We start from the raw sequence: 28000 nt of genomic DNA, 5'->3' as shown, positions 1-28000 counted from the left end.
AATAGAACTTAAAGGGTTTTGCAAAGAGTTGTAAACACAGTCCAGGGTCTGTTGGCAATGCAGCAAGTGTGTGTTTGCAGAATTAGGGCCCAAACAGGAGGCTCAGAAGCAGCCCAGGGTATGGTGTGGCAGGCATTCTAGAGGCACCCCGGGAAATGCAGAGGGCCTGGTGGCTGTGTTCAGTTCTGACTTAATGCTTGTTTGCACCCCGTTTAAAAACATACACACAGACATACAGCATGGGCAGCGTGTATCTAGAATAATCTCCCCTTTTCCTTGGTACAGCTGGCCCCCTGCAATGTACAAGTCCAGCTTGGTTCTTCTGTTTGTTTTTTAAGAAGGAAAAAAAAAAAAAGCCCAAATATCTTAATTAAATTAATTAAATGTACAAACACCATAGGGTTTCATACTGAATAAATAGGGCTAATTAGACCCGGTGGCAAGTCTGAGTTGGGGGTTTGTCTGAGGCTCAGCATTGTCTCAGGTTAGGATATGGTCCAAGGACCCCAACCTATTATCTCACTTGTTATGGAGGATGACAACAATCAATTCTAATGTATCGTCCGCACAACTTCAGGGTTCCCATACATTTCCTCATCTTCAGATTCGGAGGTGGTGCCGTTGCTGGAAGGCGTGTGGAGGTGGGTGGGGGCCCCGCTGGCCTGGCAGACATACCACTCATTGAGGTTGGTCACTTGAGGGGACAGAGTGCTGGAGCGACTTCTGGCTGGGTCCAGCACTGGGGACAAGGGGGCACCCACGGGAGTCCCCACCGCAGAGTAGCCCAGGCTTCCTGGAGAAGGTGGTGGGGACTTGCAGTGGATCTTCATGTGTTTCCTCAGAGAGCTGGGGTGGGTGTAGGACTTATCACAACCTCGAATCTTGCAATAGTAGGGTTTGTCGCTGGTGTGCACATGGGAATGTTTCTTTCTGTCGCTGCTGTTGGCGAACTTCCTGTCGCAACCATCAAATTCACATTTGAAAGGCTTTTCCCCTGCAACGAAACACAGGAAAGGTCAACAATGGCCTTCCAGAAACTTCTCACAGGAGAGAAATCTTGGAGGAAAGCTGGGAATACAATTTCCCATTTTCCCATAGACCAGATCCCAGCCTGCTATATATTCCTAATTCCTGGGTTCAGGGACCCAAAGGGGGCAAGGGAGTCATCCCCTGGCCCGGAGCCTTTGCTGGGACCTGGCCTTGGGAGTGGCCAGATGTCAGCCCCTGCAGCACCACATGGATCAGGGCGAAATGTCACGGCTAGAGTAAGTCCAGGGGGTTATCCCACCAGCAGAACCCCACCCCCACAACAAACACACACATCCCCTAGGAAACACACACTTAAACATACAACAGCAGAACCGCCCACCCCCCCAAGACATATACTGAAAAAATCAGACCTGCAAACCCAAGGGAACATGTGGCGATTCAAGAAAAAGAAAAAACACAGACACAAGCTAAATTAAAAGTTCACTAAGGTGCAGGAGAATTTCAATAGGGGCATTTTGCTTCAGGGACATCATTGGTGGAGAGGCCGTGGCATTAAGGAAGAAGCAAGGCGCCTGTGAAACACACACCTGCCAATGTTCGTTGTCCCCGGCTGCCTGGGCTCTGGGCTCTCCCAGCGCTCCCCAGGCTCTGCGGGGAGCCTCGGAGCACAGTGGAACAGAACCTGTGCAGACCACCAGCCCCAGCCGGAGCCTCTCCCAGGAGACCCCCTCAGCCTGCCACACAGCTTTAGAACACGCGCCTTGGCTGGTCACTCCTGGGAGCTGGTCTAACCAACTCACTGCCTTACACACAAGGCCAGGAAGAGCTCACCAGCTTTAAAAGACAACTAGAAAATTCCACCCACCTTAGCGCTAAAAAAAAGAAAAAGCAGGCACAGCGCAGCCAGTGTCTGGGAATGTGGCGTACTTGAGTTCATAACGGAACAAGTCATCTCCAACAGAGGATACAGTGTGTTTTTAAAGAAGATTTAAGAAATGAAGTTGAATTTCTCCACATTTCATCAGCTTACACATTTGTTAGGGGATTTTTCCTTTGGGCAATTATTTTTTAAAGAAAACATTAAGGTGAGGCAAACATTTCTGTGGCAAACTTTCCCGTGCCTTCCATACAAATATTTCAGTGTAGTTTGATTTTGGGGGATATTTTATTACCAATGACAGACTGCTTCAATGCCAGGACATGTTAGCCATCTGAAAGCACTCAGAGATGTGAATTTTCCTCACAGGGAAAAAGTGATTAAAACTTAAACGTCATCTAAATAACCCTCTTGGAGAGAGAAAACACAGAATTTACAATGCTAATCGCAACTTTTATAAAGCTCTCACCATATGAGCTTCAACAAAGTTAACTCCCATGTTGCCTAAGCGCTGGTACTGACCGTTCCAGTGCGCCAGAGGCAGCACTGACAGCATCCCTTTAAAATACAAAGATCCGTGCCTTTCGCCATGCAGCCTCACGTGGTTGTAGCCCGCAGCCTACAGCAAAGTGTCACAGCCTTTCATCTCGTGTAGCAACCTGCCTACCACGGAGCGTGAAGAATAAATCTGGCCAACAGTGTTGGTCCCTCCGGGAGAAAGACGAGGCAGTAGACCCAGTGTTGGAATATAGAGGGAAAAGAAAGAAATCGGGAAAAGAAGAGGTGAAAGGAGAAAAGAGAAGAAAGGGAGACAGAATGCTCCTTGTGGGTGGGCAGGAGCGGATTCCACCTAACCCCAAAGGCTGGGACCCAGAGTTGCCATTTCAGCCTCTGACAGAGCGACACGTCACAATTTCACTGCTTACAGAAGGGAAGGTAGCAGCAGACAAATCCCCGCTCCTGCCTGGTCCTTCAGAGCAGGCCCACGGTGGGCTACCACGGCCTGGGGCTCGTGGGTCAGGACACAGGAGTGGGCCAGGGATTAGGCCCTAGTCTGTTGAGGGATCCGAGCTAACCCACTCCCCTCCCCAGAAGCCAGAGCCGTGTGGTGGCCAGAGAAGGAGGCCAAGAATAGCCCCTCTCTACACACAACGCGCGCCGCCAAAACCAGTGGGCACGGATTCTAACGTGAGCCGGGGATGCTGGCCGGCCTGACTGCCTCCCTCCCTCCCACGGGCAACTGAGCACGTTCCCCCGAGGCCGGACCCACGCTGGAGAACAGAAATACAACCACAAAAGCTGGCACAGGGGGCCCGGAAACCCAAGGACTTGAGGGAAGGCCTGCGGGTGGAGGCTGACCTCACTGCGTCAGTTTGTTGCAGGGCCAAGAGCAAGCAGCTGGACTTTTGATCAAACTCCTGTAGGCAGACGTCCTCGGCCCACTCTCCCACAGGGGAGGCCTGGGAAGTGTCGCCCGCTGGAGCAAGGCCTGCAGGCCTCTAGCCCAAGGCCACCCAGGTAGGGGGCTGCAGGTCCGCACTCTCGGCCTTGCTACGTTCAGCTTGGCCGCTGGCCCTGCGTCCCAGGCCTAAAGATTGCCTTCGCCCGCCGCATCGCAGTAAATCAGCTGAGTGATTACAGAACGTAAACTCCAGTTACTTAAGCGTCCTCTGAGGGACAATCTTCTCTTCTGTCCTATAAATCCCGCCCGCGCTCCTTTACGCTTCAGCTTGACGCGCGCCCGCAGGCGGCCACCGGAGGCCCTCGGTGCACGGGCTGTCCCACGGCCCCACGCCGTGGCCGCCTGCCATCGGGGCCTTGGCATCCCCACCCCTAACGCTCACTCACGGCCTCCCCCCAGAACAGGGCCTGGGGGTAGGTGGGTTCCAATGCCCCAACCCCCAAGTTCCGTGGCGGGCTAGGCCTCGCCGACTGCGGGAGGGGGCCCTCCCCGTCCTGTAACTTCTGGAACTTTCTTTTGACAGGACAGACGCCAAGTGCTTCACACTCCAGGGCAACGGCGTGTGTGTCTGTGTGTGAGAGGGGTCCTTCCGCACCCTGACCAGGAGCACGGGTCCACCCTCCCCTCACGGCGGGCCGACGCCACGGCACCCAATCCCACGCCCGCTGCCGTCGGCGCAGCGACTGGTTTGGAGAGGGGAGGCGCGCGGCCCTGGCGACCCCGGCCCCCCTTCCCTGCCGCCCTCCCCGACTTCCCGGAGCCGGGCGGGATGGGGGCTGCCGACCGTCCTGGGCGCCTTCCTGCTCGGCTGCTGCTGCTTCTGCTCCGGGGCGGCGGCGGCGGCGGCTGGAGCGCGTGGCCGGTCCCGGTGGAGGGGGCTGCGGGCGCGCTGGACACTCGGCCGTGTGGGAACCCAGCGCGGGGCCTGTGTGTGCTATCGAATTACTTATTCATAGAAAAAAGGAAAGGGGGGGAGAGAAAAAAAAGAAGTCACATGTCCGGGTTATACGTTTTCAAAGAGAAGCAGCAGAAGAAAGGAAAAAAGTAAGGCGAGCAGGAGAAGCAGAGGCGGCGGCGGCGGTGGCGGCGGCGCAGAAGGCGGCGGCAGTGGCGGGGCCGGGGACAGACACCCACCTGTATGAGTGCGCTTGTGGATCTTGAGGTTCTCGGAGCGCGCGAAGACCTTGCCGCAGCCCGGGAAGGGGCAGGGGAAGGGCTTCTCGCCGGTGTGCACGCGGATGTGGTTGATGAGCTTGTATTTGGCCTTGAAGGGCTTGCCCTCGCGCGGACAGTCTTCCCAGAAGCAGACGTGGCTGCTCTGCTCCGGGCCGCCCACGTGCTCCACCGTGACGTGGGTCACCAGCTCGTGCATGGTGCCGAAAGTTTTGGAGCAGGGCTTGGCGCCGCCGGCTGGGGACGGTGACGGTGGCGGCGGCGGCGGCGGCGGCCCGGCCAGCTCGTCCGGGTCGATCCACTTGCAGATGAGCTCCTGCTTGATTGGCTGCCGCATGTAGCGCAGGAAGGCCCCGGCGGCCCCTGGGAGGTGGGGGTGGTGCGGGTGCTGCGCGGGCGCCGGCGGCGGCGGAGGCGCCGGGGGAGGCGCGTGGTGCTGCAGGTGGGGCCCGGTGCCGGCCGCCGCAGCTGCCGCGGCCGCTGCTGCTGCCAGGTTCAGGTTTAAGTTCACGGCTCCATAGCCGTGCAGGGCGGCGGCTGCAGCGGCCGCCACCGCCCCGTAGTGCGCGTCCCCCGAGCGCGGCGCGAAGGGCGGCTCGGCGCGGCCGTACAGCTCGGCCGCCGCGGCTGCCGCCGCCGCCGCCAGCCCGAGGCGCATCTGGCCGTTGAGTGGGTGTGGGTGGCCGCCGGGGGCTCCCGGCGTGTCGTGCAGCGCAGGGAAGAGCGCCGGGCCGCCGCCGCCTTCCGGGCCCGAGTAGGTGCCGCTGGCCGAGATGAACACGCCGGCCGAGTGGGGAGGCGGGGCCGGGTGCTGGGGGGAGCTGGTGCCGGACCGCGGCTCCCCTCCAAGCGGGGCCCCGTGCATGGCCGCCGCGGGGGCCGTGGCGGAAAGGTCCCTCCGGAGGACGAAGTCCCTGCTGTGGCCTTTGCCGCTGCTGCCGCCGCCGCCACTGTTGGTGGTGGTGTAGCCCGAGAGGGCAGGAGGAGGAGGGGGAGGGGAGGGGGGAGGGGGTGACGGGGAGGGAGGAAGAGGAGGGGCTGGGGGCGGGGGCGTGGAGGGCTGCGCGCCTCTGCTGCCCCCGCGGCCGGGGTAGGTACCCGCGTCGGGGTGCGTGATGGAGGCTGCAGAAGCTTCGGGCTGCGCCGGGAGCACCTGGGAGGGAGGGCTGAGGCCCAGCGCGCTCGTCTGGGCCATGTGCTCGGGTCCCAGCGGAGTGACGGCCACGCCGGGGTCAGCGCCCAGGTCCCGCGGGCGGCGGTGCAGGGCGGCGGCGCGGAGGTGGGAGTGGGCGGGCGCGCGGACCAGCGCCGGGAAGCCTGTCATGTTCTGAAGCGGCCGGGCCTGAGCTGTTGCCAAATCCGCTAATCTCAGCGCTGGCGGGATCCTCTTGCTCAAAGGGGGCTCCATCAGAACTACACAATCGGGCCCACAGACCCTCACTGGGGACACTTTTTTCCCTCTGCCCGCCTTCAGAAACATGTATATATTAGGGGCTCTTTAACTTCTTTTGTCCTGGCCTCCTAACTCTGCTTATTCCGGTTGCCACTGTGTCCTCCAGCGATTGGCAGAGGGAACACCACATTTGAGCTGCACAGTGGGACCGAGATTTTGCAAATGGCACGGGTGGGATTGGAGGGAGCCGCATGATTGGCAGCAGCCTCGGCTGCTCCATTGGCTCCCGTTCAGACCCAGGACCCAGCGGGGATTCGCCCCTTGCGCTCCCAGCCTCCAGCGCTTTCGCTTCGCGCCCCTCCTCCCCGCTCGGAGCCCTGGTCTCCGCCTCCCCGGGGATGCCCAAGTTGCACTTGCAAAGTTTTGTGCCTGGCCTGCGCGCGCACCGCTCCGCACTCCCTGGACCGCCCTGGCGCAGGGTGTGCACTGGCACGCGGTCAGAGCGCCCCGGAGCGCAAAGCCGAGGAGGGAACCCACAGCCCCAATAGCTTCTCCCACTCGCTGCTAGCTGCAATGCCCAAACCCTTTCTACCTCCTCCCTAGGAAGATCCTCGGGCTGCCCCCTTGGGAAGAGGGTGGACGACTGGTCATCATAACTGCAGTAGTGATGCTAGGAACTACTTGGACACCACTCTGCCCAGCACTAGCATGGGGCGTGCACATGCAGAAGTCGGAGTAAGGAAAGTAATTCAAGCCCCACTGGTTGCAAAATAACTTGTGGGGCTTGGCTCCGAAATACACCAGGTGAACTCCAAATAGACCTTCCGCCCCATCCCCCCACCCCCAAAGAACCGTTTTACTGCGACTTTTTAGCTCGTGGAGTCTTTTTCAAAATGGTTCAACGCAGCTGGCTCGAAGTGTAATCTCGCCACTCATCGGTTCGGTATCTGCCACCTCCAATTAGATTTAGCGGAGCGGGGGAGGAAGATATCAGGCCGCGATTCTAATTTTTGCCTTTTGGAGGTAACAGTGACTGGGCAGGCCAGAAGGCCTCTCTCCACAGGGAAGCCGCGGAGTAACACAGGGTCCTTTAAGAACTTTCTTCCGCGCCGGAATACATGCGCATGCCTCAGTTTCTCTGAAAGGAATACGAATTAGAATTGATTCAATGAAATACTGTATTAAAAATATCCTCGCTGTTTGCTTATTGCACACTTCACATTTTCATTTCTAGTTAGAAGTTTTATGTTGAAACCATAAAAACTTTTTAAAAGAGAGACCCTTTTCTTCCCAGTTTTTTTTTTTAAATCAAGCCTGTGGTTTTGTTCTTTCTTCGTTTTTTTTTTTTTAACAAAATTTGTCCCTTGTATCGCTTTTGAGAGACAGAAATGGGATGTGTACCATTCCCCCCAAAAATACACTAGATAACTTTTGTAAAGAAATTTTTAAAATGTATCGTATGTGCAATTCACAATATTCAGAAAATTAAGGTTTTAATTTTTAAAAATTTTGCTTCCTTCATAAAGCTATTAGGAAGCAACAAGGATTAGAGTATGGGTTTTTTTTCCCCCCTTCTTTCTTGAGGTATGGTAAATCCTATTTTCAGCTTAATTCGTTTGCAGCTTCAGTAAAAGCCCACAGAAAGCCTTGGTCGGGTAGTGATCTGGGAAGTAAAGAGTGGATTTGATGGCACAATTTACATTGGTGTGAATAATGTGCAACAAGGAGCTTCCCCGTGAACCTTGGGAGTGTCATTTCTCTTATAAAAACTGACAAGTAAACACAGACAATGCTACCATCACATTTCAAATAGGCTTTTTCTCTAGTCTTCACACGTGCACAGAAGGAAAACATTTTTAATAAATAGCAGTGACAAAATCCACGTCTGTATTTGAAGAGGAAGACCCTTAGCACCCAGCTTTTTGTCTCCAAAGCCAACCACGCCAAGCGCCAAGCTTGTTCGGGAGCTTGGCCAGTGCCAGGCTCAGAAGCAAACCTCCAACTGGGCTCTACCCCACACCACCTTCCGTCCCCACTCAGCACGCCGCACCTCTCTCCGCCTCACGTGCTTTTCCTCTCTTTGAATTTCTTAGCCTTGGGTGTCAAGACTTAAGTAATGGCAGCTTTGAATTCACTCCTCCAAGTTAGAAGTAAAAATAAAACCGAAAAAGAATGATCAAGAAAGATGAAAATAAACACAGCCTAGCCTTTAATATACACCGTTGAGCATTTTTATTGTGTCATAAAACGGGTACCTCCAACCCCCTTCAAAATAGCTTTTTGTCAAAATTATAACTGCTTTGTTTTATTGAATTGCTGAAATTTAATGGTTTAATGGGTGAAGGCATGAAGGAAAGGCTGTAAAAATGGGAATAATGGTGCAGCAGAGCCGTGCGGAATCTGGAACCCGCCTTCTTGTACAACTCTTGTTAAACACAGCGTGATATGTATCTGTCATCGATTTAATATGTCTTAATTCAAATATAGCTCCCTGATCAATTTCTTTTTATGGAAGCCTTAAAAAAGGAGAGAGAGAGAAAAAAAAAAGTTTCTTAGGGCAATAACAGGAATTTGGGTAGCTATTGGAAAGGGGGATATTTACAAAGTGAGTTTAATGAATATTTGCAAATTTATGACCAAATCTAGACCCTAAAAACATAATTGACTCGGGTAAATCGACTTGAGATACTAATTCTTAAAAGAAAGGACTAGGAGCAAAAATTCAATCAACACCAATAAGGCGCCAATAAACCGCCTGCCAATTAAAGCTGAGAATAGGCCTAGCTGGCTGGTCCTTAGGAAGGCTGGCGTGGATTTCCGGGATTGCCTTCCTTTATAAAAGAGCTTTTTATTTTGTAGACGCGCTTTTTGTTATTGTGATGACCCGCCTGACCCCAGGTGCGCATTTTCTTTTTCAAGCTATTTGTGAGCCAAATCAAACCCCCTGAACCCAACAGACTGAGTCACACTTCCTAAATAAACACCAACAATCTCCAGGGCGTTGAAGAAAATAATTCTGGTTTTAAATGCAGGGGGTTTATAGAGGTCGTTATGACACTTCTCCAGTGGATCGAGTCCCCGCGTTTGCAGCGACCAACCCCCACAAGCTCATGCCTTTGGCCGTGTTTTTACCAGCGGAGGTGACGGTGTGAAGACGCCCCTTCTGGGGTGCAATCCTGGGCCCGTGCGTTCCAGATCTCTGTCGCACCCCGAGCCCCAGCCGCCTTCCAACCTCCCAAATAAAGGCACGAAGACGCAGGCAAGACGAGAGCTACAGTAAATGTCCGGCGGGCCACTGGGCTCCCAGCTGCCTAGAGGCCGAAAATGCAGCCTCTGGGATCCTCCAGCGGGTATCCGCGACCTCATGCGGCGCAGAGGGGGTGCCCGCGCGGCTGGCCCTCTCCCGCGTGCCCTCCGTCTCTCCCTGCCCACAACCAAGTTTCCAGCGATGGGTGTGGGCAATTAATAAACTCCAAGGGAAGTGAATTGGACATTTCCTGGCTTTTGAGCCTTTGTTTGATTGTTTCTGCAGGCGGGGGGAGGGGGCCACCGGGGGCTGGAGGGGCGGACCAGAAAGAAAGGCGCTGGGGGACCCACCGGGGCCGCCTTTTATTGCCTTGCAATTGCTTTACGACTCGCTGGTCCCGCGTGATTTCTGCCAGAGCGGCCTCCTCACGCCAGGGCTGGGTGCCCGGTGGGGTGGGAGAGGCTCGTGCCATTTGAGAGGCGTCGGAGACGGGTTCAAGGGCGGAGGAGTCGGGGGAAGGGGATGAGGCAAAAATAGAAGGACCTTTGGCGCCCAGCCCTGGAGCACCAACGAGTGTATATATGGGCGCGCGGCTGAGGAACTGCCTGCCCACAGCCGCCCGGGAAGGCGGTGGCGGTCGGGACCCGCTCTAAAAGGCACGGGAGCCGGGCAAAGGGGTCGGCTAGGCCAAGCTCCTCAGGGCCGGAAGTGATGGGTGTTTGTGGTTCCAGGGCTTTGGCCAAATCAGGTTCCCCAGGCAGCCAGGCACGGCCCTTTCCCTCCTGGCCATCCCTCTGTCTTGGCCACCTGAGGGCTGTGCTCTGATTTTTGAGTCCTTTGGGTCCTCTGTGCGAACTGGCCTTTCATTCCTGCCCTCCTGAGCGCTCTCCACTCCATCCTCATCCTCATGTCCCATGCCTGAGTGTGGCTCAGAATGGTCCAAAATATGTGTCTTACCCAGGTTTAGGATCTCTGTCAGGCAAGTGCATGGATTTACTGAGGATAAAAAGGCAAGAGGTTGGAGCAGCTAGGCTGTGAAGCTTGTGTTCCGTTATGTGGGTAGGCAGGAACTGGACCCATCCTGCATCCAATTGGCCTTTGTGGCTAAAAGCTGTTGAAAATCACCACTCTCTCATTCCTCCAATATCAAAGGGTATATTGAGTGGGAAAAAATTAGTATGTCATCAAATACTGCCATTCGATTATCAATCATTTTCCCTCCAGAGAAGGCTATGGGAGAAAGGCCTTTGACCGACCTTTAGCCATTAGGGCTGGGAAATAAAGCATCACATGTCCTACAACATGTTCAGACACTCCAAACTTGAACCGCAAAAGTCCTGGCCACGCACAAGACACAGAATCCCCACCCCCAGCATTTATTTTTAAGGTGTGTTTTTCCCCTTCAGTCATTTTCCTTGAAATTATTCTGGGTAACAAAGGAAAAGAAGGAGGAAGAGAGGAAATCGTGTGGTTATTAACAATTCACGTGTGTCAGGTAGCACCCACGCTCGACACCCCTCGTCGTATCTACACTTCGCCACCGGAAGAAGCTGTTGAGATAAATCAAATCGTGACACGTTGATGGAGTTACTGGTGTAAGCAATATGGTTGACATATGGCATTGTTCTATATGAATGACAGCATAAATTGTATTACAAAGTCTGTTGCAATAATACTGCAGTTTATTGGAAAACGGCTGGCCTGTCCTCAGAGTCCCCCTCTCCGGCTGTAAGTTTGCCCGGGAGCCCAGGGAAGAGGCTCCCGGGGGATAATTCAGCACATTCGTGTGCACCAAGGCTGCTGCCCTTTGTGTTTGGCTCTGTCACATAGGCAATGCTCCTCCGGTAAGGGAAGAGGAAACCGGACCAGCAGTTCTCTTCCTTTCGCAAAACCGCAGCTACTGTCACCAAGGGCAGTAAAAGGCAGGGTGGCTGGTGGTCTCTTTCTTTTTTTCTGGAGTTCCTTTGGACAAATTCATAAATATTTTCACTGAACCGCTGGTGAGCACATATTATTTTATAGGGAGATTTTTTTAGAAGCCGAGTTATAAAACTGTAGATTTTGGCTGTAGGAGAAGAGAGATCCATGCCGCAGGCTGGAGAGGACCTCCACACTCCCCACCCAACTGCCCCTCCTTAAGAAACGGCGTTGAAACGTCCCTACACTGGCTGGGATTTTCACAATGTCCCACTCTTTTCCATCACACTTCTCTCACATCTTGACAAAGAACTTTTGTTCTAGGTGAGTTTTACAGATGGGGCTGCCCTGCCACACATGTGGTCCTTCCCGGGTCAGGGGTCACCCAGCCCAGGAGTGGTTGGGAAGCTGAATCAAAGGGGACCTGCAACTTAATATCCTGTTGATGATCTTGTTGAATTTATGAGTGTATGACACAGACTATGAGGTTGGAAGTCTGTGAACCTTGTCTCGCCGCTTCTATCCTCCTTTTTTTTTTCCATGTTATGCAAGAGAGCTTATGGCACCATCTTTCCCCCAGCTCCCCTCCCAAGATCTGCACACCTCTCCTTAAGTGGCCTTGGGTTTTCTTTACTGGTTTGTTTTGTTTGGCTTCTGCTATACGGCAATGTATATATATCCCACATGTGTGGGAGAGGGTATGGTGGGTTTGTACTCTATGAAAGAATCCAGCTGACGTGTTCTGTTCACGGGCGCTGGCTTGTTCGTTGGGGTTGCAGATTCCTTGAAGACATCCGAGATGTCGGAGAGCCTACAGCTGGCTGCACTTGCACAGGAAACCGGCGTGTGTATGCCCGCGTGCATGCGGGGGCCCACAGCCTCCCCGTCCCAGGAGCTGGCCATGCCAGTGCAGTCGCTGTATAACACTTGGAAAGGACAACGTTGGGAAACTTACAAAGAGGGGATGGATTTGCCCGACTGCGAAACCCCACGATTCAGCCTGGCCCTTTCAGAAACCTGTTGAAAGACTGGAGTCAGAGGTGTAACGCAGCCTGGCCTCTCCCCCCACGCCCTCCTTGCAGCCAAGGATCCCGAGTCTCTTTTGCAGGCGATAATTTCTGAAAGCTTCTGCAAGCCTCTCCCCACCCCCTTCTTCCCCCTTGCTCTCCTTCACTTCCCTTTCCTTCTTCTTCTTTTTTTTTCTTTCCCAATACCATGTCAAGAAGGAAAGGGTTCTGCAGATTGTAGAGAAAGGAAGCACTTCTGAGAGGGACGGCGACGTGACTTTGAACTTGGCTCAGCTCCTCTGTGTCCTGCGGAGAGAGGAGAACTCGAGCCGGGAGAGAATAGTCAGGAGGGCCCAGGCTGCGGGGTCTCCGGCGGCTATGAAGGCATCCGGCCCCTGGCCCCGGCGCGAGCCAGCGCCCAGCCGCGCCGTCCCGGAACCGCGGGCGCCGCAAAGGAGAAATCAAAGCGAGCCAAGAGAATAGGGGGTGCGCGAGCGAGCGGGAAAGGAGGAAAACTTGCAAGTGGCAGGCAGGCCAGGCAAGGCTATGGCTTCTCAGGGCAGCTCTGCTCACAGTCAACAGCTAAGGACGCTTCTTTCCAAGTTGCCTGTTTCTTTTTGGGAGTAGTGTCTCAATACCTCATCCCCTCCCATCCCCTCCGGTGTAAATCCATGAAAAAGGTTCACCACCGCAAAACGCCGGGCGCTTGGCAACCTGTAATGGCTACCAGGAGGACACAGGTTTTCCTTCCGGTCTCACCCTCCGCCTGTCTGCCTCAGGCCCCATCAGTGAAGGGGGTAGTCTCACACCTGCCCTTGGTCCCTCTTCCGGAGAAAGAGAGATGGGCGAACTGGAGTGTGAGGAAAAGAGCACTTCGCCTTCTCTTCAGGGCAGTCTCAAACGTGTTCAGATCTGTGGAGAAGCCTCCATTTCCTATACCGTCCCACCCCCACTTAGGACGGCCCGCGATGTGGGTGGGAGGCGAGCAGCAGGCTCAGGTCGCCCGGAGGATGGGGTGGCAAGCAGCCCTGGTCGGCGGAGACCCGCTTCTGCGGGCAGTGGTGGCCTGTGGCGGCGCCAGGAGCCTGGGCAGCGTCAGTCGCGGCGAGCTAGATAAGGAGCCTTCCCGCCTTTTTTTGGTGTTTGGTCCATTCCGCTCCAACACAGACTTGACGATGCGCCTGTCCTTTCCTTGCATTTTATTTGAAACACTGCCTAGGCATGTGGAGGGTGGGGAAGCAGCCCTCCAGGCCAGCGGGGCGCTGGCCCCAGGCCGTGCCTTCACACCTCGGCCTGCACTCCGGGCACCTCGTGAGCCCGGTCCAGGAGAGGTCCGACGCGGCAGGGGGACGCCAGGGGCCCGGGGCGAGGAGGCTGGCTGCTCTGGGAGCGCCCGGGTACCCGCTCCAAAGTTTTGAAGTCCTCCAAATCTGGCAGTTTCTCCTCCGGGGGCCCACAAACTGACCCGTGGCCAACAACCCCGCCCGGCCTGAGCCTTGCTGGGCCGCGGGGCGTCCCCACACCTCTCCAGTCCCCGTGGCAGCGGTCCCGGCTTCTGGGCATGCACCCCGAGGGTGCCACAGTCTTTCAACCTCTTCCAAACGGCCCCCTCCCTTGCGGGGCTGCTGCCCGGTGTTTACAGCTGTAATCGGAGCAGGACGTGAGCCGCGGGGAGTAGGGGGGTGGGGGTCCAGCGTGCCGGGACTGGGGGAACGGGCCGAGGGGTGCGCGGCCCAGAGGGGCATGTGGGGGCGAGCCAGACTCGACTTACGCCCACCGATGCCCACCTGCCGTCACCTGTGCTTTTAATACCACCGAGTAGGGGTTACTAAGGCGCGGGGCAGAATAGGGAGCGTGTGGGGCAGCGGCTGCCCGGTCCCAGGCACGCCCCGCGGCGAGCTGCCGAGCCAGCTTCCCGCCGCCCGGCCTCATCGCTCCCCACCGGGGTGGCTCGGGCTCCGCCGGGAGCGGCTCGGTTCGTGGGGGCAGGCGGTGGCCTCCGCGCAAGGCCGCGAGCCGAGCGAGGGAGCGGTTCCCCGGTCTGTGCAGCGCCTGCGCCCCAGCTCCCGGGAGCGCCGAGGAACCGGCACGGGCGAGGCGCCGCGAGCCGGCAGCGTGGGCCCGCGGGCACGTTCGGCGGCGGCTGCCGGGGCGGCGGGGGGCTCCGGGCGAGCGGGGCTCGAGGGGCGGGCCGGCGGCGGGGCGGGGGCGCCGGAGTGACACGGCCGCCGCGGCCAATGGCGGCGCGGGGCGGGCGCGCGGGGCGGGGGCCGCCGTTAAAGGGGCGGCGTGGCCGGAGGCCCGGCTAGGAGCCCGCGGGAGGAAGAGAGGGAGGCCGGGCCCGGCTCCGCGGGGGCGCGGGGGCAGGGGAGGGAGAAAGGAGGAGACGGAAAATAAAAAATAAAAGGTTGTGCCGGCAACCACCGAAACAAACGGAGGTGGTGGCCGTCGCCGCCCCAAGCGGAGCACCCCCCCCCCAGGTTCTTCCCACTTGCTCCGTGGGGTCCTCGCCGGTGAGGCTGCCTGCCCGGCGGCCCGGCGGCTGGAGGAAGGGGGATAAGCCAGGGATCACTTTTTTTTTATTGTTATTGTTTTTTCCGCTCGGCCTCCTCCTCCCTCCACCCCCGCTTGCCTTCTCCCCTCCCACAGTCCTCGTCCTCCTCCTCCCCCGCCTCCTCCCGCACAACTTAAAGAAAGAGGGAGCCGCACGATCGCTTCCTTCATCGGGGGAATTCGTGGGCACCGCAAGTTTACGCGAGGCGCAGCCAATGCCAAGCGCGGAGGACGTGGAGGGCTAAACACCGCAGCCGCGGCGCCGAACAATACCCGCAGCGCGTGGGGCGGCGCGAGCAGGGCCGCGGGGGAGGGAGCGGCCGCCTGGTCACCGCCTGCCACCCGGGCGCCCCCGCCGCGATCAGGTGGACCGCGGGCGCGCGGGGGCCCGGGCGCTGTCCTCGCGCGCGCTCTCCTCGCCCGCCAGCCCGGCCTGCGCACGGCCGCCGCCGCCCTCCGGCCCCGGGGCCCCGCCGCTGCCGTGATTTCCGCCTGCGGGCGCCGCTCGGCTGCGCCGGGCCAGGGTCCGCGGGGCGGGAGAGCCGGGGCGTGCGTGCGCGCGCGGGGACGCGCAGGGGTGGGGGCCGCGGCGCTCGCCCCCGGTGGCCCCCCTCTCCGCCCGGCTCCCCACACCTCCCTCCCGCTCCCTCCTCCCGCCCGCCCTCCCCTGCCCTACCCGCCCGCCCCCGCCGCAGCTCCTTTAATACACTTTGGTCCTCCGCCTGGCTTTGGACTCTTATCCTCCTCCACCTCCTCCTCCTCCCGCGCCTCCTCCTCCGCCGCCGCCGCCTCCTCCTCCTCTTCCTCTCCGCGCCTTCGCGTTGCGCTCGGCCGCCCGAGGCAGATCGAGGCGGCGGTGGAGGAGGCGGGCGCAGGACCGCGGCTCCCGGGACTGAAGGCGCCGCTAGCTCAGCCGCCTGCGCCCGGAGCCCGGCGCTCGCCGGACTCAGCGCGCGGATCCGGAGAAAGGGAACCGCGGGGCGGGCGGGCGCGCTGGCCATGCTCCTGGACGCGGGGCCGCAGTTCCCGGCCATCGGGGTGGGCAGCTTCGCGCGCCATCATCACCATTCGGCCGCGGCGGCTGCGGCGGCGGCCGCCGAGATGCAAGACCGTGAACTGAGCCTAGCGGCGGCGCAGAACGGCTTCGTGGACTCGGCGGCCGCGCACATGGGCGCCTTCAAGCTCAATCCCGGCGCGCACGAACTGTCGCCCGGCCAGAGTTCAGCATTCACGTCGCAGGGCCCCGGCGCCTACCCCGGCTCCGCTGCCGCCGCCGCCGCTGCCGCCGCGCTCGGGCCCCACGCCGCGCACGTTGGCTCCTACTCTGGGCCGCCCTTCAACTCCACTCGGGACTTCTTGTTCCGCAGCCGCGGTTTCGGGGACTCGGCGCCTGGCGGTGGGCAGCACGGGCTGTTCGGGCCGGGCGCGGGCGGCCTGCACCACGCGCACTCGGACGCGCAGGGCCACCTCCTCTTCCCCGGCCTCCCGGAACAGCATGGGCCGCACGGTTCGCAGAATGTGCTCAACGGGCAGATGCGCCTCGGGCTGCCCGGCGAGGTGTTTGGGCGCTCGGAGCAATACCGCCAAGTGGCGAGCCCGCGGACCGACCCCTACTCGGCGGCGCAGCTCCACAACCAGTACGGCCCCATGAATATGAACATGGGTATGAACATGGCAGCGGCCGCGGCCCACCACCACCACCATCACCACCACCCCGGTGCCTTTTTCCGCTACATGCGGCAGCAGTGTATCAAGCAGGAGCTCATCTGCAAGTGGATCGACCCGGAGCAGCTGAGCAACCCTAAGAAGAGCTGTAACAAAACTTTCAGCACCATGCACGAGCTGGTGACCCACGTTTCGGTGGAGCACGTCGGCGGCCCGGAGCAGAGCAACCACGTCTGCTTCTGGGAGGAGTGTCCGCGCGAAGGCAAACCCTTCAAGGCCAAATACAAACTGGTCAACCACATCCGCGTGCACACCGGCGAGAAGCCCTTCCCCTGCCCCTTCCCGGGCTGCGGCAAGGTCTTCGCGCGCTCCGAGAACCTCAAGATCCACAAGAGGACCCATACAGGTAACCGTGGGCCGGCACTGGGACAGCAGCGCGGTTGGGAGGGAGAGAGGCGCAGGAGATGCCGAGCGGGCACGCAGGGAGAGGGGGTGCCGACCGTGGGTCCTGGCCGCCAGGCGCCAGCTGGGCCCGGGAGTGCGAGATACTTTGTGTACGTGAGCGAGATTGCCGGCTGCTTGTTTTTGTTGGAGGATGAAAGAATAGGGTCGGATTTTATTTTTTCCATGTGCGGAAATTGGAGTCCCACATGACCAGGGTAGTATCAGATGTGCGCTTTGGGTGTTGCAACTGCTTGGTTTGCTCAGCCCGGGTGGATTTTTCCGTCCAAAAGAGAACACACAAAAATGGAAACCGTTCTCGATTCGGTGCCCGGGAAGCGAGCCTAGATAGGGGGTCTTGCCAGCTTGTCTGAATGCGCTTTTCGGCTCCCGGCGCGCGTCTGGGTTGGAGGGGCTGGTATGTTTTCCCACTTCTTGAGACTCAGCGTTCCCAAACGCCCTTCCGCGGAGTGCTTCCGTGAAGGGTTTGGTGTGAGCGGAAGCTTTAAGGGCTTTCTCCATTTTTAAGCGCCCGACTTGGGGCGGGGGCTTTGGTGGTTTCACAGCAATTTGTAGAAATTCTCAAATAAGCTTCCAGAGGGTTTGCGATTCCAAACTTGGACCCACAGCCCCGGGGCAGCCAGAGCCTCGGGCAGCGCGGCCCCGCTGGGGCATCGCGTGAGGGGGAACCAAACCACCGGAGAACGCGCCCCGCGTTCGTAGATTATACATGTCTGACCAGGTCCCAGCCAAAATCGTGCCAGACGATTCCGTAAAAGAAAGCCAACTGTTGTAGCAACTTCTCTCGTCAATATTTACCCCGGAGTGGGGATGCGCCAGCGGCCTATTGTTCTCTTCCGGGGAGGGAGGGAGCCGAGGTGCTAGACAAGCTTTTAACAAGGTTTAAAATTCGAGAAATGTATTTGCATGAAATGCTCGCTTTCTAGTCCCAGCCCCAGCGGATGTCTTTTAAGAAAACAATTTAGGTGCTAATGGAATTTCACGTTAAACGGTACCCTCCCCCCGCTGCCCCGGTTGGGGAGCACCCGACTTCTCACACCTCTGCAGGACTCCCAGCCTTTGGAATTGAGGCTACAGGGTGTGGGAACCTAGGAGGCTCGCCCCGCTTTAGCCGCCTACCACCACAGCCTTTTGCGGCAGCTGCCTTATCTTAAAAGATTTCACCTAATTTCTCTCAAGTCTGGCGAGGATGGAGAGTAGAAGGATGGTCAACTCCACTTGCAGACTTTTGGATGCAGAAATACTGGCTCAACCTCTCTGAGGCCCCAACCGCTAGTGCACAGCAGCTCCAAATCCTGATTGCCAACAGCAGCCCAGCAGCCTGTGTCATTCTCATAATGCCCCAAATATTTTGTCACAACAACAGCTTCTCCATGGCGAGACCAACTTGTTCTCGAGCTGCGAATCCAAAAAGCTCTCTATAGAAAGCAGAAGGGGGGAGGCGCGCAGGGCTCGGACTCGTTGCGAATCCAGGAGACTGGAGGCAGGCTTGGGGAGAAGAAAAGCGCGCTAGGAGCTTGCAGAAAGTGTCAGTCGAGGTTCTGAGGGGTGGGCGGGTGAAGGGAAGCTAATGCTGTCTTTTGGAGGCCCTTCCACCCACCCTGTCGGTCGGTCGCCCTGGGTTGCCTTCTGGGGTGCATTGGGTGTCCGCCGAAGCGGCCATGTTTGCCGTTCGCAGGGGAGAAGCCTTTCCAGTGCGAGTTCGAGGGCTGTGACCGGCGCTTCGCCAACAGCAGCGACCGCAAGAAGCACATGCACGTGCACACCTCTGATAAACCCTATCTCTGCAAGATGTGCGACAAGTCCTACACGCACCCCAGCTCGCTGCGCAAGCACATGAAGGTACCAGCGCGGCGGCCGGGCTGGGGAGCCCGGGGGGCGCACGGCCGGTTCCGGGGGGCGCGTCCCGTCCCCAGGGACCCAGCCTCACAGCAGCTGCACTCACACCCAGTCCCCTCTGGTCTCCCCTCCCGGCTTTTGTCTTGCAGGTCCATGAATCCTCCCCTCAGGGCTCGGAGTCCTCCCCCGCCGCCAGCTCGGGCTATGAGTCCTCCACGCCCCCGGGGCTCGTGTCCCCCAGTGCCGAGCCCCAGAGCAGTTCCAACCTGTCCCCGGCGGCTGCTGCGGCTGCTGCTGCGGCGGCTGCAGCGGCAGCAGCGGCGGCGGTGTCCGCGGTGCACCGGAGCGGAGGCTCGGCCGGCGGCTCGAGCGGCGGGACGGCCGGCAGCTCCGGCTCCGGCAGCAGCGGGGGTGGCGGCGGGACGGGCGGCGGGGGCGGCGGCAGCTCCGGCGGGGGCAGCGGGACAGCCGGGGGCCACAGCGGCCTGTCCTCCAACTTCAATGAATGGTACGTGTGAGGGGCCAGGGGGCCCCTATCTCCCCGTCTCCCCGTCCTCCCTACCCGGGCGCACCTTTGATCTGGTGTTCAAACTAGGAATCGTATTTGGATGAGGATGAGGGTAATTTTACCAGCAGAATTTTTAAAACTTTGTTTTTCTAAAAAAAAAAAAAAAATCTAGGCATGAAAGGAAAAAAAATTCCTTCCGAAGTTTCTGAAACTGAATATATATATATATAAAAGAAAATAAAAAAATTTGAAAAAAATAAAAACCCAGAAAAATATTGAGCCACCGCCCTGCCCACTCTCCACCCCCTGCCCTCCGTCTTCTCAACAGACTGTACATAGCAGACCTCTCCCCCGAGGCGGTTTTGTGAGGCTCCTCGGTGTCTAGAAGTTTGTCCGTGGGTAAAAACTCCCGGGTCGCCTTTCTGCCCTGGCCTTCCACCCCCACCTTCCCTTCCTTGCCAAGCGACGCGCTTTCTCTTCTCACTTTTTAGTTGACCCGGGTTCTTTTTTAAGTAAAGTGGAAGCAAATGGTTTATTTTGTGTTGTGGTATTGAATATTGTGTTCATTTTTACGAGGCAATTTGATTGTAAACTTCATGCAACTATAGACTGGGGGGAAGAAAACGCCACCAACCGAGCCGTGCCAAAGTCCCCCTGTTTCTTGAGCACACTCATCGCGCTGCACCCGCCGCCACCTCCACCAACGCTTGTGAATGTATTTTTTCTGTTAGCTGGGTTTACATGTGATGTTTTAGTGCTTTTGCAAGTTCAATTTGTTAGTTCCTGTACGAGAGATTGTGGAGGGAAAAATAAATGTTGTGCCGTTAGCTTTTTTCCGTCATAACACCCTCCTTCTGTAAATACCCATGATCATATTTATCCATTTGTAATTAAATTATGGTATTAACTTGCTACAGAGGAAACAATATTTATAAAGAATGTTTCTTAACTATAAATATGTACAATTGTGGGCATAAACTCAGATTTTTTTTATTTGAAGGTTTTAAGTGGTTTGATCATTTCTTGTGATATGTTTTGAGAGTAATGCATACAGAAATATAATAAAATGTGTTGAAACTGCATGAAGATGCTCTTCCTTTTCTCTCTCCCAACACAGATTAAAAAAGAAGGAGGCTGACATTGCCTGGATGGGCAAGTGCACTAGATGGTGGGAGGCACTGCTGGAGTCCCGGGCAGGAAGGTGTGTGGATGCCTAGGAAAGCCCCCTAACTGTCCCCTTGGCACAAAGTTTCAGAATTATTTTGCCCGCCCTTTGTGTGGTAGCCGAGAGGGAATTAAATTTTTGGAAAGCCCCTGTGAGGACTGGCAGCAAGAACCTTCAGAGAGTCTAATGACCCCATTATCTGAGGGAATGTCTTTCTTCCAGCGCCTTGGCCTAAACTAAGAGCACTAAACATTTCCTTATTTGTTTTCTTCCCTCCCCTAGCTCCCTGCCTCTCCCTGCCTCTGAAAAGCTGAGGTACAGTTATTTTTAATTGCACGTTTCAAAACTGAGCTAAGTACTTTTGTTTTTGAACTTGGTCCTGATGATGGGTCCTTTTAAAGGGGTCTGTTTTGTGCCAAAAGTTTATTCTTGAAATTTGAAGCGTTAGGCTTATCGGACACACCCAGCATGTCTAAGCCAGATGTTCAAGTACGGGTGATGGTGCGCTCCACAGGCTAAGCTTTCTTCGGGAGAGGAAACTACCTTTTAGCCCCTAAGTGAGAGAACTCTTCAGGAACCTACCAGAACAAAACAGAAAAAGACAAAGATTGCCCTGAGGCAGGGAGTTGGAGCACTGGCCATCAGCTTTTCTAGAAGCTTGCCAGCCTCCCACTCTTCCACCAGCTGGATGCTCCCAAAAAGAAAGGAAAAATAACTAATAACCAAAGTGTGGGTGTGGGAAATGTAAGTCATGGATTCCTCAAAGATAGCTCCACTTCCCTGGGTGCCCCTGTGTTTATGTGTGGAGTTATCCCCTCCCGCCCCACGGATGCAGCTACTGGGGCTGGGGACAAGGGAAGGTGGCGACACACCTCCGGGCCACTGCATCCTTCCACGGCCCTCAGTTGAGCTGCAGGGCAAGGCAGGCCTGGCCATTAGACACTGCTACCTGTTTGGAAAGGGACAGTCTAGGTCCAACCTGCAGGGGGGAAGGGTGACATGGATGGCAGACGGCAGAGTTGCCCTCCCCAGCGGCCCCAAAACGGCCCTAGTGCTAACTCTTGAAACAACCCCCTATTAAAATCAAATTTATAACCCCTAATAATATTAAGAAAAATTATTAAAAATAATTGGCATATGTTCCTGATCCTTGGGAGCAGTCATGGAGCTCATTCTAAGCTGTATTGGTTTCTTCCAAAGCCCTCCACCCCCAGGGAGGATGGAGAGGGGGAGTCAGATTAAACATTTATTATAACTTGAGTAAAAAATGAAACTGTCTACTCCAAATGTTTTCAACTTTCTCACTTTTGTGTATGTGTAAACTGCTGGTTTTTAGACAGTCGCAGAATCTGAGAAAGGGAAGGGGGTGGGGGGGAAGAGGGGAACTGTCCCAGGAGAAGGATGGTCTCAGCACCCTGCACTCCCCTGCTTTTCAGGTCTGAAGGTCGAGGGGCGTGTCTGAGCCCCCGCCTAAGTCCCAGGGATGAGAATAAAATGTGAAGGTTGGAGGCTTCGGGGAGGATGGCAGCCCGGGTCTCCCCATGCATCTCGCGCTGCACCGAAACAGGCCGGCAGCAGCATTCTTGCCGCAACATGGCTCGGTGCTCACGGCCTCATCCCGTGAACTCTGGCCTCCAGCAGGCTGCCAGGCTCGCCCTCTCACCTCTCTCCTAGGCCCTTGCAACCCTGGGGACTGGATGGGGAGGGTGGGAAGAAGTCGGCACCCGAGTGCCAGAGCAGCGGTCCAGATGTCAGAACTGCTTTGCAGAGAGAACGCACAAGGCCCACGAGCCCGTAGGAGCCTGGGCCTGGAGCCGGGCACCGGACGGAGCCGTGGGGTGCAGGGCTCCCCTCCCCCTCCCGTGCTTCCGGGTCAGCAGGGGCCTGAACGCCCAGGTCCCCGACTCCACAGCGACAGAACCGGTTCCTGGTGACATCAACTTGAACTCGGGCGCCTCCCGGGCTCGGTTCCCTTCGTGCCCACCGCTCCAGCAGCCAGCAAGGAACTTGCTGATACGGAGTCGCTTTATCCGGAGGCAGCTGGAGCCCCCTCGGGAGGCCCATCATCATTATTATTAATTATCGTGATCCTCGCTGCATTATTAATGGCCACAGTGATAACTGGCATCGGTATCAGCTTCGCCCGGGTCACTGATGTTCCCCCCGCAAAGGACCCGGGCGAAAAGGAGGGTCACTGCTGGAGCAGAGGCCGTGCTGCTCTGGCGTCTCGGCTTGGGGTGTGGGGCGAGCGGCTCTCCGAGGATCCAGCCCTGCCAGGATTGGAGCTAAGGCCGCGGCTGTGCATCCCGGGCCCCGCACACGGGTACCATACCTTCCGGGGGCCTCTTGCTTACTCTAGGCCTTTCTCCTCTGCACTCCCTAGCCCCTTTGTCTATTTTTCCAGGCTTTTATTTTCCATCTCCAGTGGTGTCCTTTTTCCATAGGAACACACCACAGACTGAGCCAGCCCTGAGCTCTGAGATGCAAGCAGCCGGGGCCACCCTCCTCCCCCAACCATGGATCCTGGTTGAGGCCTCGGGGCCTGTGGGAGAAGGGGGCGCGATTTTCTGGAGGTCACTGTTGGGGTCAGCGCCAGCACCTGCCAGGTGCCCACTGTTCCCACTCCCTAAGAACGCAAAGGCCTCAAAATTACGCCCCGACAAGACGTTATGCTCGGGGGCACCTTCGGGTGGGGGGTCTCTGCACGTGTCCAGAAAGCGACCCGCGGGGGTCCAGAGAATACTGGCGAGGGGCGGGGCGGTCTGCGGCCTCACAGAAACCTGGAGCTCTCTGCCCGCTGCAGCGACACCACTACCGAAGAACACTGCGGGAAAAGAAAAAGTCGCCCACCCCTAACCCCAGCTGACTGTTGGGGTTTTTATTTTACGGAACGATCGTGGTCTTTCCAGTCTGGATTGCAGGCCAAAGCCCTCAGGCCAGTCCTGCTGGGCACCGGGGAGGGAGAAGGCTTCTTTGGCTGTTACAAACCCGAGCTTCGATAATGCGCGGCCCTGGCAACCGAGGCGTTCGAGTTCACGGCCAAGGCTGCGGGGCCACTGGGACCGGGTCTCCTGGCCTCGCCCCGCCCCGCGCTGAGCCCACAGGGCCAGATTCCTGGGGGAGGGGGACGAGTCGGAGCCAGGGTCCTCCCCCTTGGCCCCTGCCCCTACCGGGTCTCCACTTGCCCCTCCCATGTTTCCCTCCCGTTCCTAGTGGTCCACCTCCCGGAGAATACTTCTCCTGGGGAATGGAGGGGGAAGTCAGCAGGGTAGCCAGGCCGGGAATGGGGGCGCAGCTTTGCTGGTACTCAAAAATCACACACACGCCACTCTGTCACCTAGACAACTGCATACGGTTACACAGTCACAGCCACACAGGCTGTGACAGAGCCACCCACACACAGTTACACAAGTCACCCATGGCCACACAGTCACACGCAAAATCATACATGGTAACACAGTCACCCATTCACACAATCATACAACTATGCACAACCACAGCCACACAGTCACATAGTCACACCTGGAGCCACAACCACATGCACACACAGAAACCCATACCAGCAATCACCCACAATCGTACATGGCCACGTAGTCATATGGAGTCACACAGGGTCACACACAGCCACATAGTCACGCTCACCTGCGATACCGGACCCAGCACATGCACCCCCACCCTGAGCTCACTCGCGTTCTCCATTTGCACACCTAGGCCCCGGGGGCAGCTCTGGAGGGTGGAAAGGCCCCACTCCTCCGTAAATTCCCACCTCCACCTAGGGTCACTCCCAGGAGGCCAGGCCTGTTCTCCCTGTGCACACCACACAGTCTCGAGCCATGAGGGTGGGACCCACCAGGTGACAGCTACTTGCAGTTGGGGTCCAGCAGGCCCAGTCGCGTGGTCGGTGTGGGGCCTAGCGGTAGAGTCTGCTAGCACCCTCAATCTGCCCCCACCACTCAATCTCTTCAGCCATTTCTATCCCCTTCCCCGCTCCCCAGCCGGGTTCTCTCCATCCCCGGGGCGCTAAGTCCGTGTCTCTGGGTACCCGAGCGCAGGGCAAAGTCCCCGAACCTTGCCAAGCGCGTCATGCACACAGTCGCGGTGGTGGCTACTCGCGCCTGGGTCGCAGCTCCTAGCCAGGAGCGGGAGGGGTGGACGGGGCGGGTATCGCGGAGGGGCTTCGAGCCGACAGAACTGGGGATGGACATGCGGTTCCTTTTGCGGGACCGAGGGCAGGGAAGGGACTTTTACGCCTTGGATCTGACATCAGGCCGAGCCTGTGAGGGTCTGGCTGCCGAGAGCAGCCGGTTGCACAATGCACAAACTCCTGGCTCTTCTTTGCCTTTGCGCGGCCCTCTGGGCCGATGGCGGATAGTGTGGTTTTCCCAAACTCTCGCAGGAGCTGGCCGGGCCTGCGTGCCCGCCACCTCCACTGCAGCGCTTCCAACCTCGCGCCGCCCGCCCGGGCGCGGAAGATTTAATGAGCGGTGGCGGCGGCCTCGGGATCTGAGGATGCTCGGACCTGGAGCGAGGGCGCGGAAGGTCAGGCGCACGCAGGGCCCCGACTCGGGCTCCTCCCAGGGCCCACGCTGCTCGGATATTGATCCTGGGAGCAAGATAAACAGAAAAGCTGGACATTAGGTCATGAATACTAATGAGCCAGGGCAGGGGTCTCCATTGCTGCGGACTTCCTTTTCCCAGCTAATCTTGATCGCAAACTTGGCTGGAGCCAGCCTCATTTTCCCGCTTGGTTTTGTCCATTATCTCCACTGCCTCCTCCTGCAAGTGGAAGGTCCCGTGGAAAAAGTCCCCGCGTCAATTGGGCTCTCTTCCCCGGCGCGGTGCCGGCGAGCTCGCAGGAGCCCTCCGCCTGTGTCTCCAGCGTGGTTCTGCTCACTAATTCTGGAAATGTAGGGGATCCAATAAAAGAAATTGTTGCAATGTGCCTGTGGCGACTCTGCTTCTTGATTTCCTCACCCTTATTGTTTCAAAGACTTAGCGTGTCCTTGGCTTTACACTTCCTCTTGACGATTGCATCTCTTCTTCCGGTTCGAGGCTCTTTTCTACTCGGAAGGGGTGCATTTTTATCTCAAAAACCGTGTTCTCTCTCCAGGTCTCCAGGATTTGGCCACCACAGAGTCTCAAGTGTTTTTTAGAGTCTCAAGTGTTTTCAACCCTAGCAGTGAATTCCTCGGGCGGGTTAACTCACCAAGTTCACATAAATGGAGTGTTTTCTTTGATACCTACAGAAGTCACATTGAAATATGAGACAGGAACCTCGGGTAATTTTCAAAGAGTTCTGCTCCATCCTTGATATATATTTCATAACTTACCATTTTTCTTAAAATAAAACAATTCTTGATTTAGGGCTTTTTTTTCTTGAAATTATATAAATCGACTGAAAATTCCATCAAAGCAGTCCTGGCTGCTTGATAGGGGGCGGGTGGGTAGAGAGAGTGAGTGAGAGAGAGAGATGCAAACCCTTTTGGTGACAGGGTATGTAAAAATGTGCTGAAATCCAAGCCAGCAAAAAAAAAAAAAAAAAAAAATCAGCTGTGCTAAAATAGTTTCTAGTATTTTCTGATCCTCAAAGTTTTGAACAAAATCAGTCCATATTTCATATCTTTGCCAATAGGTCCCAGCATCCAAGTCCCCTGAGGATTCTGTTTCACTTACACTTTTCAATCCAAACTTTTTTTTTCTTCACACGATGATTTATTATGTAGGTAATTTTAGGGGATACAGTTTACAGCTTGAATTATTAGACTGAACACCTCTGGCTGACACCACGACGCCTTTTTTTTTTAATTCCTGCCTGCAGCTGTGATTCACAACCCCATTTTCATACTGAACTGCTGCACATTCCTTCACAATGTATACTTCCTCCTGGCAAAGATCAAACATGCTTTGGTCAAAGTGTTTATTTTAAAATACAGGAAAATTAAAACTAAACACAATTCTACTGAAAAATCCCCAAATGTATCATATTTTCCTCCTCCTGTGCCCACACAAAAACAAAGTAACAAATTATACCACTTTCTGAATTAAAAAAAAAATTATTTTATTGAAGCAGAACACATAGGCACACATAGAGACTTTGTTATTGAAACGCACCAGAAAACCTCCCACTTTTGTTCATATTTGGATTCCTGTTTGGACAGTTTTAGCTTTTACCATAAAAATATCAGAAGCCAAAAAATAACAGCACCCTATCATTAAGAAGATGTTCACAGGAGTCCGCTTTACTCCCCAGCCTACACATTCCTTCTTCCTAGTGCGTCTTTCCATCTTAGTCTTTTCCTTTTAATTTCATCTCCCAGAATGTGAGATTCAAGGAGAAGCGCATTTTGCCAAATGGAAAACAAAAGAGCTCTCAGTTTAACTCAGAAACAAGAATTCCCAGACACCCGTGTTTGTTTTCCGTGGATGCATGCTTCCTTTGCCACTTCAGATTAATGTGAAAATTGTCACATGCAAGAGTCGCTCTTCACCCAGATCTTGCTGAGTGCGGGACTAGCTGCCCCTCTGCCCACCCCCTGCTTTTTCTAGTTGCTCGGCTCCGGAGTTACCTCCGCTGGGAGGCAGCTTACCCGGCTTCTCCAGTCCCACAGTTCTCTAATGGGGCAAACTGTTGGGCTGTTTTTAATCAAGTTGGGAAGCTGAATCCGTTCCCTCGGCCGGCTGTGCCCAGGGGTGGGTTCGGCGGCACGTCTGCTACAGCAGGCGGTGGGCTCGGCCACCCTTGTTTTTTCAGACACAACATGGGGGAAAGTTCACTAACAGAATGGAACTCAGTGGATATGTGTGAAAAATAGGAACGTCTCCAGTTTCCCATACTTCTGAGCTCAAAAAGAAATCGAAGGGACATTCATTTACCTACCCAAGGCAGACCAAAAGCAGGCTTGATGCTTTGAAACGGGACTTCACAAAATCTTTTCAAAGTAGCTGCTGATCTAGGGTTAACGGCAGCAAAGATTTGTTTATGATTCAAGTGGATGACATGTATTCGTGATAACAGATTAGACCAGAATTCTCTTTCTAGGAAAAATTGGGGGGAGGGGGAGAACAGGAAATAATCTGTATGTCAATTATGCAATAAAAGGAAGTAAATTCAAGCACATAAAACGCTCTGAACAATTTTGTTTTTACTCTAGATAAATGAGTAAAAAAAAAAATTAGCCTTCTTATACCATTAAAAATTCTTTACAAGAGCAGAGAATCAGGGGTTTTCAAGGTGAAGAACAAAACAAAGAATCAAATTACAGTCTTTCTCCATAATGCATTTCATTCTTTGTTGGGTTTCCAAATGATCTCTTTGGTGATTCTTTGTTTATTTGAACAATCTCTTCTAATTAAAACGCACAGGCTATTTCCGCTTATGTAGCTTAACATTTGTTAATACACCTAAGCATTTGTTTAAAAAAAAAAGTAAGTGGAAATGAAAGGCTGTTAATAAAGCCGCAGTTAACGATGTTTGATGTCATGGACTGTGAATTTCCTTTCACCTTTGGTAGGTTACCAGATACCTAAAAACTTCTCACCTTAAAAATGGCAACGCTTTCCATCAGTCTTAAAAAAAATTTTTGAGGCACTAATTTATGGACTGCAATTTGGACTGTATGATTTCATGTTCACCTTTAAAAATCCAAATGGATTACTGTTAAAGGTGGATTTGGGGTAGAAGAGAGATTTGAGTGAAAAATTTTAATGAAACACTTCTCAGCACACACACACACACACACACA

At 55.7% G+C, this 28000-nt stretch overlaps 2 protein-coding genes across 2 annotated transcripts; one reads left to right on the top strand and one right to left on the bottom strand.

Annotated features, from left to right (window-relative positions):
- Positions 1 to 365: 365 nt before the first annotated feature.
- Positions 366 to 6254, bottom strand: ZIC5 (Zic family member 5). Its single transcript, XM_040991016.1, has 2 exons — positions 4464 to 6254; positions 366 to 994 (listed from the first exon to the last, which is right to left on the bottom strand). Exons 1-2 carry the CDS (start codon positions 5980 to 5982, stop codon positions 552 to 554), a joined length of 1962 nt encoding a protein of 653 aa, XP_040846950.1. The 5' UTR covers positions 5983 to 6254; the 3' UTR covers positions 366 to 551.
- A 9095-nt stretch (positions 6255 to 15349) lies between these two features.
- On the top strand, positions 15350 to 20175 carry ZIC2 (Zic family member 2). Its single transcript, XM_040991015.1, has 3 exons — positions 15350 to 16690; positions 18425 to 18588; positions 18735 to 20175. Exons 1-3 carry the CDS (start codon positions 15619 to 15621, stop codon positions 19101 to 19103), a joined length of 1605 nt encoding a protein of 534 aa, XP_040846949.1. The 5' UTR covers positions 15350 to 15618; the 3' UTR covers positions 19104 to 20175.
- The last annotated feature ends 7825 nt before the right edge of the window (positions 20176 to 28000 follow it).

The sequence above is a fragment of the Ochotona curzoniae genome, unplaced genomic scaffold (genome assembly GCF_017591425.1).
Source record: "Ochotona curzoniae isolate NIBS_2020 unplaced genomic scaffold, NIBS_Ocur_1.0 contig_64, whole genome shotgun sequence".
NCBI classification, from domain to species: domain Eukaryota; kingdom Metazoa; phylum Chordata; class Mammalia; order Lagomorpha; family Ochotonidae; genus Ochotona; species Ochotona curzoniae.
The sequence above is the reverse complement of the archived record's forward strand: the minus strand, read 5'-3'. Positions and strand labels throughout refer to the sequence as shown.

Excerpts from the sequence above, each read along its gene's own strand:
- ZIC5 (XM_040991016.1), bottom strand. The coding sequence starts at position 5,982 with ATGTTTCTGAAGGCGGGCAGAGGGAAAAAAGTGTCCCCAGTGAGGGTC. Across the intron at positions 995-4,463 it reads CCACAAGCGCACTCATACAG|GGGAAAAGCCTTTCAAATGT; the intron begins GTGGGTGTCTGT and ends GTTTCGTTGCAG.
- ZIC2 (XM_040991015.1), top strand. The coding sequence starts at position 15,619 with ATGCTCCTGGACGCGGGGCCGCAGTTCCCGGCCATCGGGGTGGGCAGC. Across the intron at positions 16,691-18,424 it reads CCACAAGAGGACCCATACAG|GGGAGAAGCCTTTCCAGTGC; the intron begins GTAACCGTGGGC and ends TGCCGTTCGCAG. Across the intron at positions 18,589-18,734 it reads CGCTGCGCAAGCACATGAAG|GTCCATGAATCCTCCCCTCA; the intron begins GTACCAGCGCGG and ends TTTGTCTTGCAG.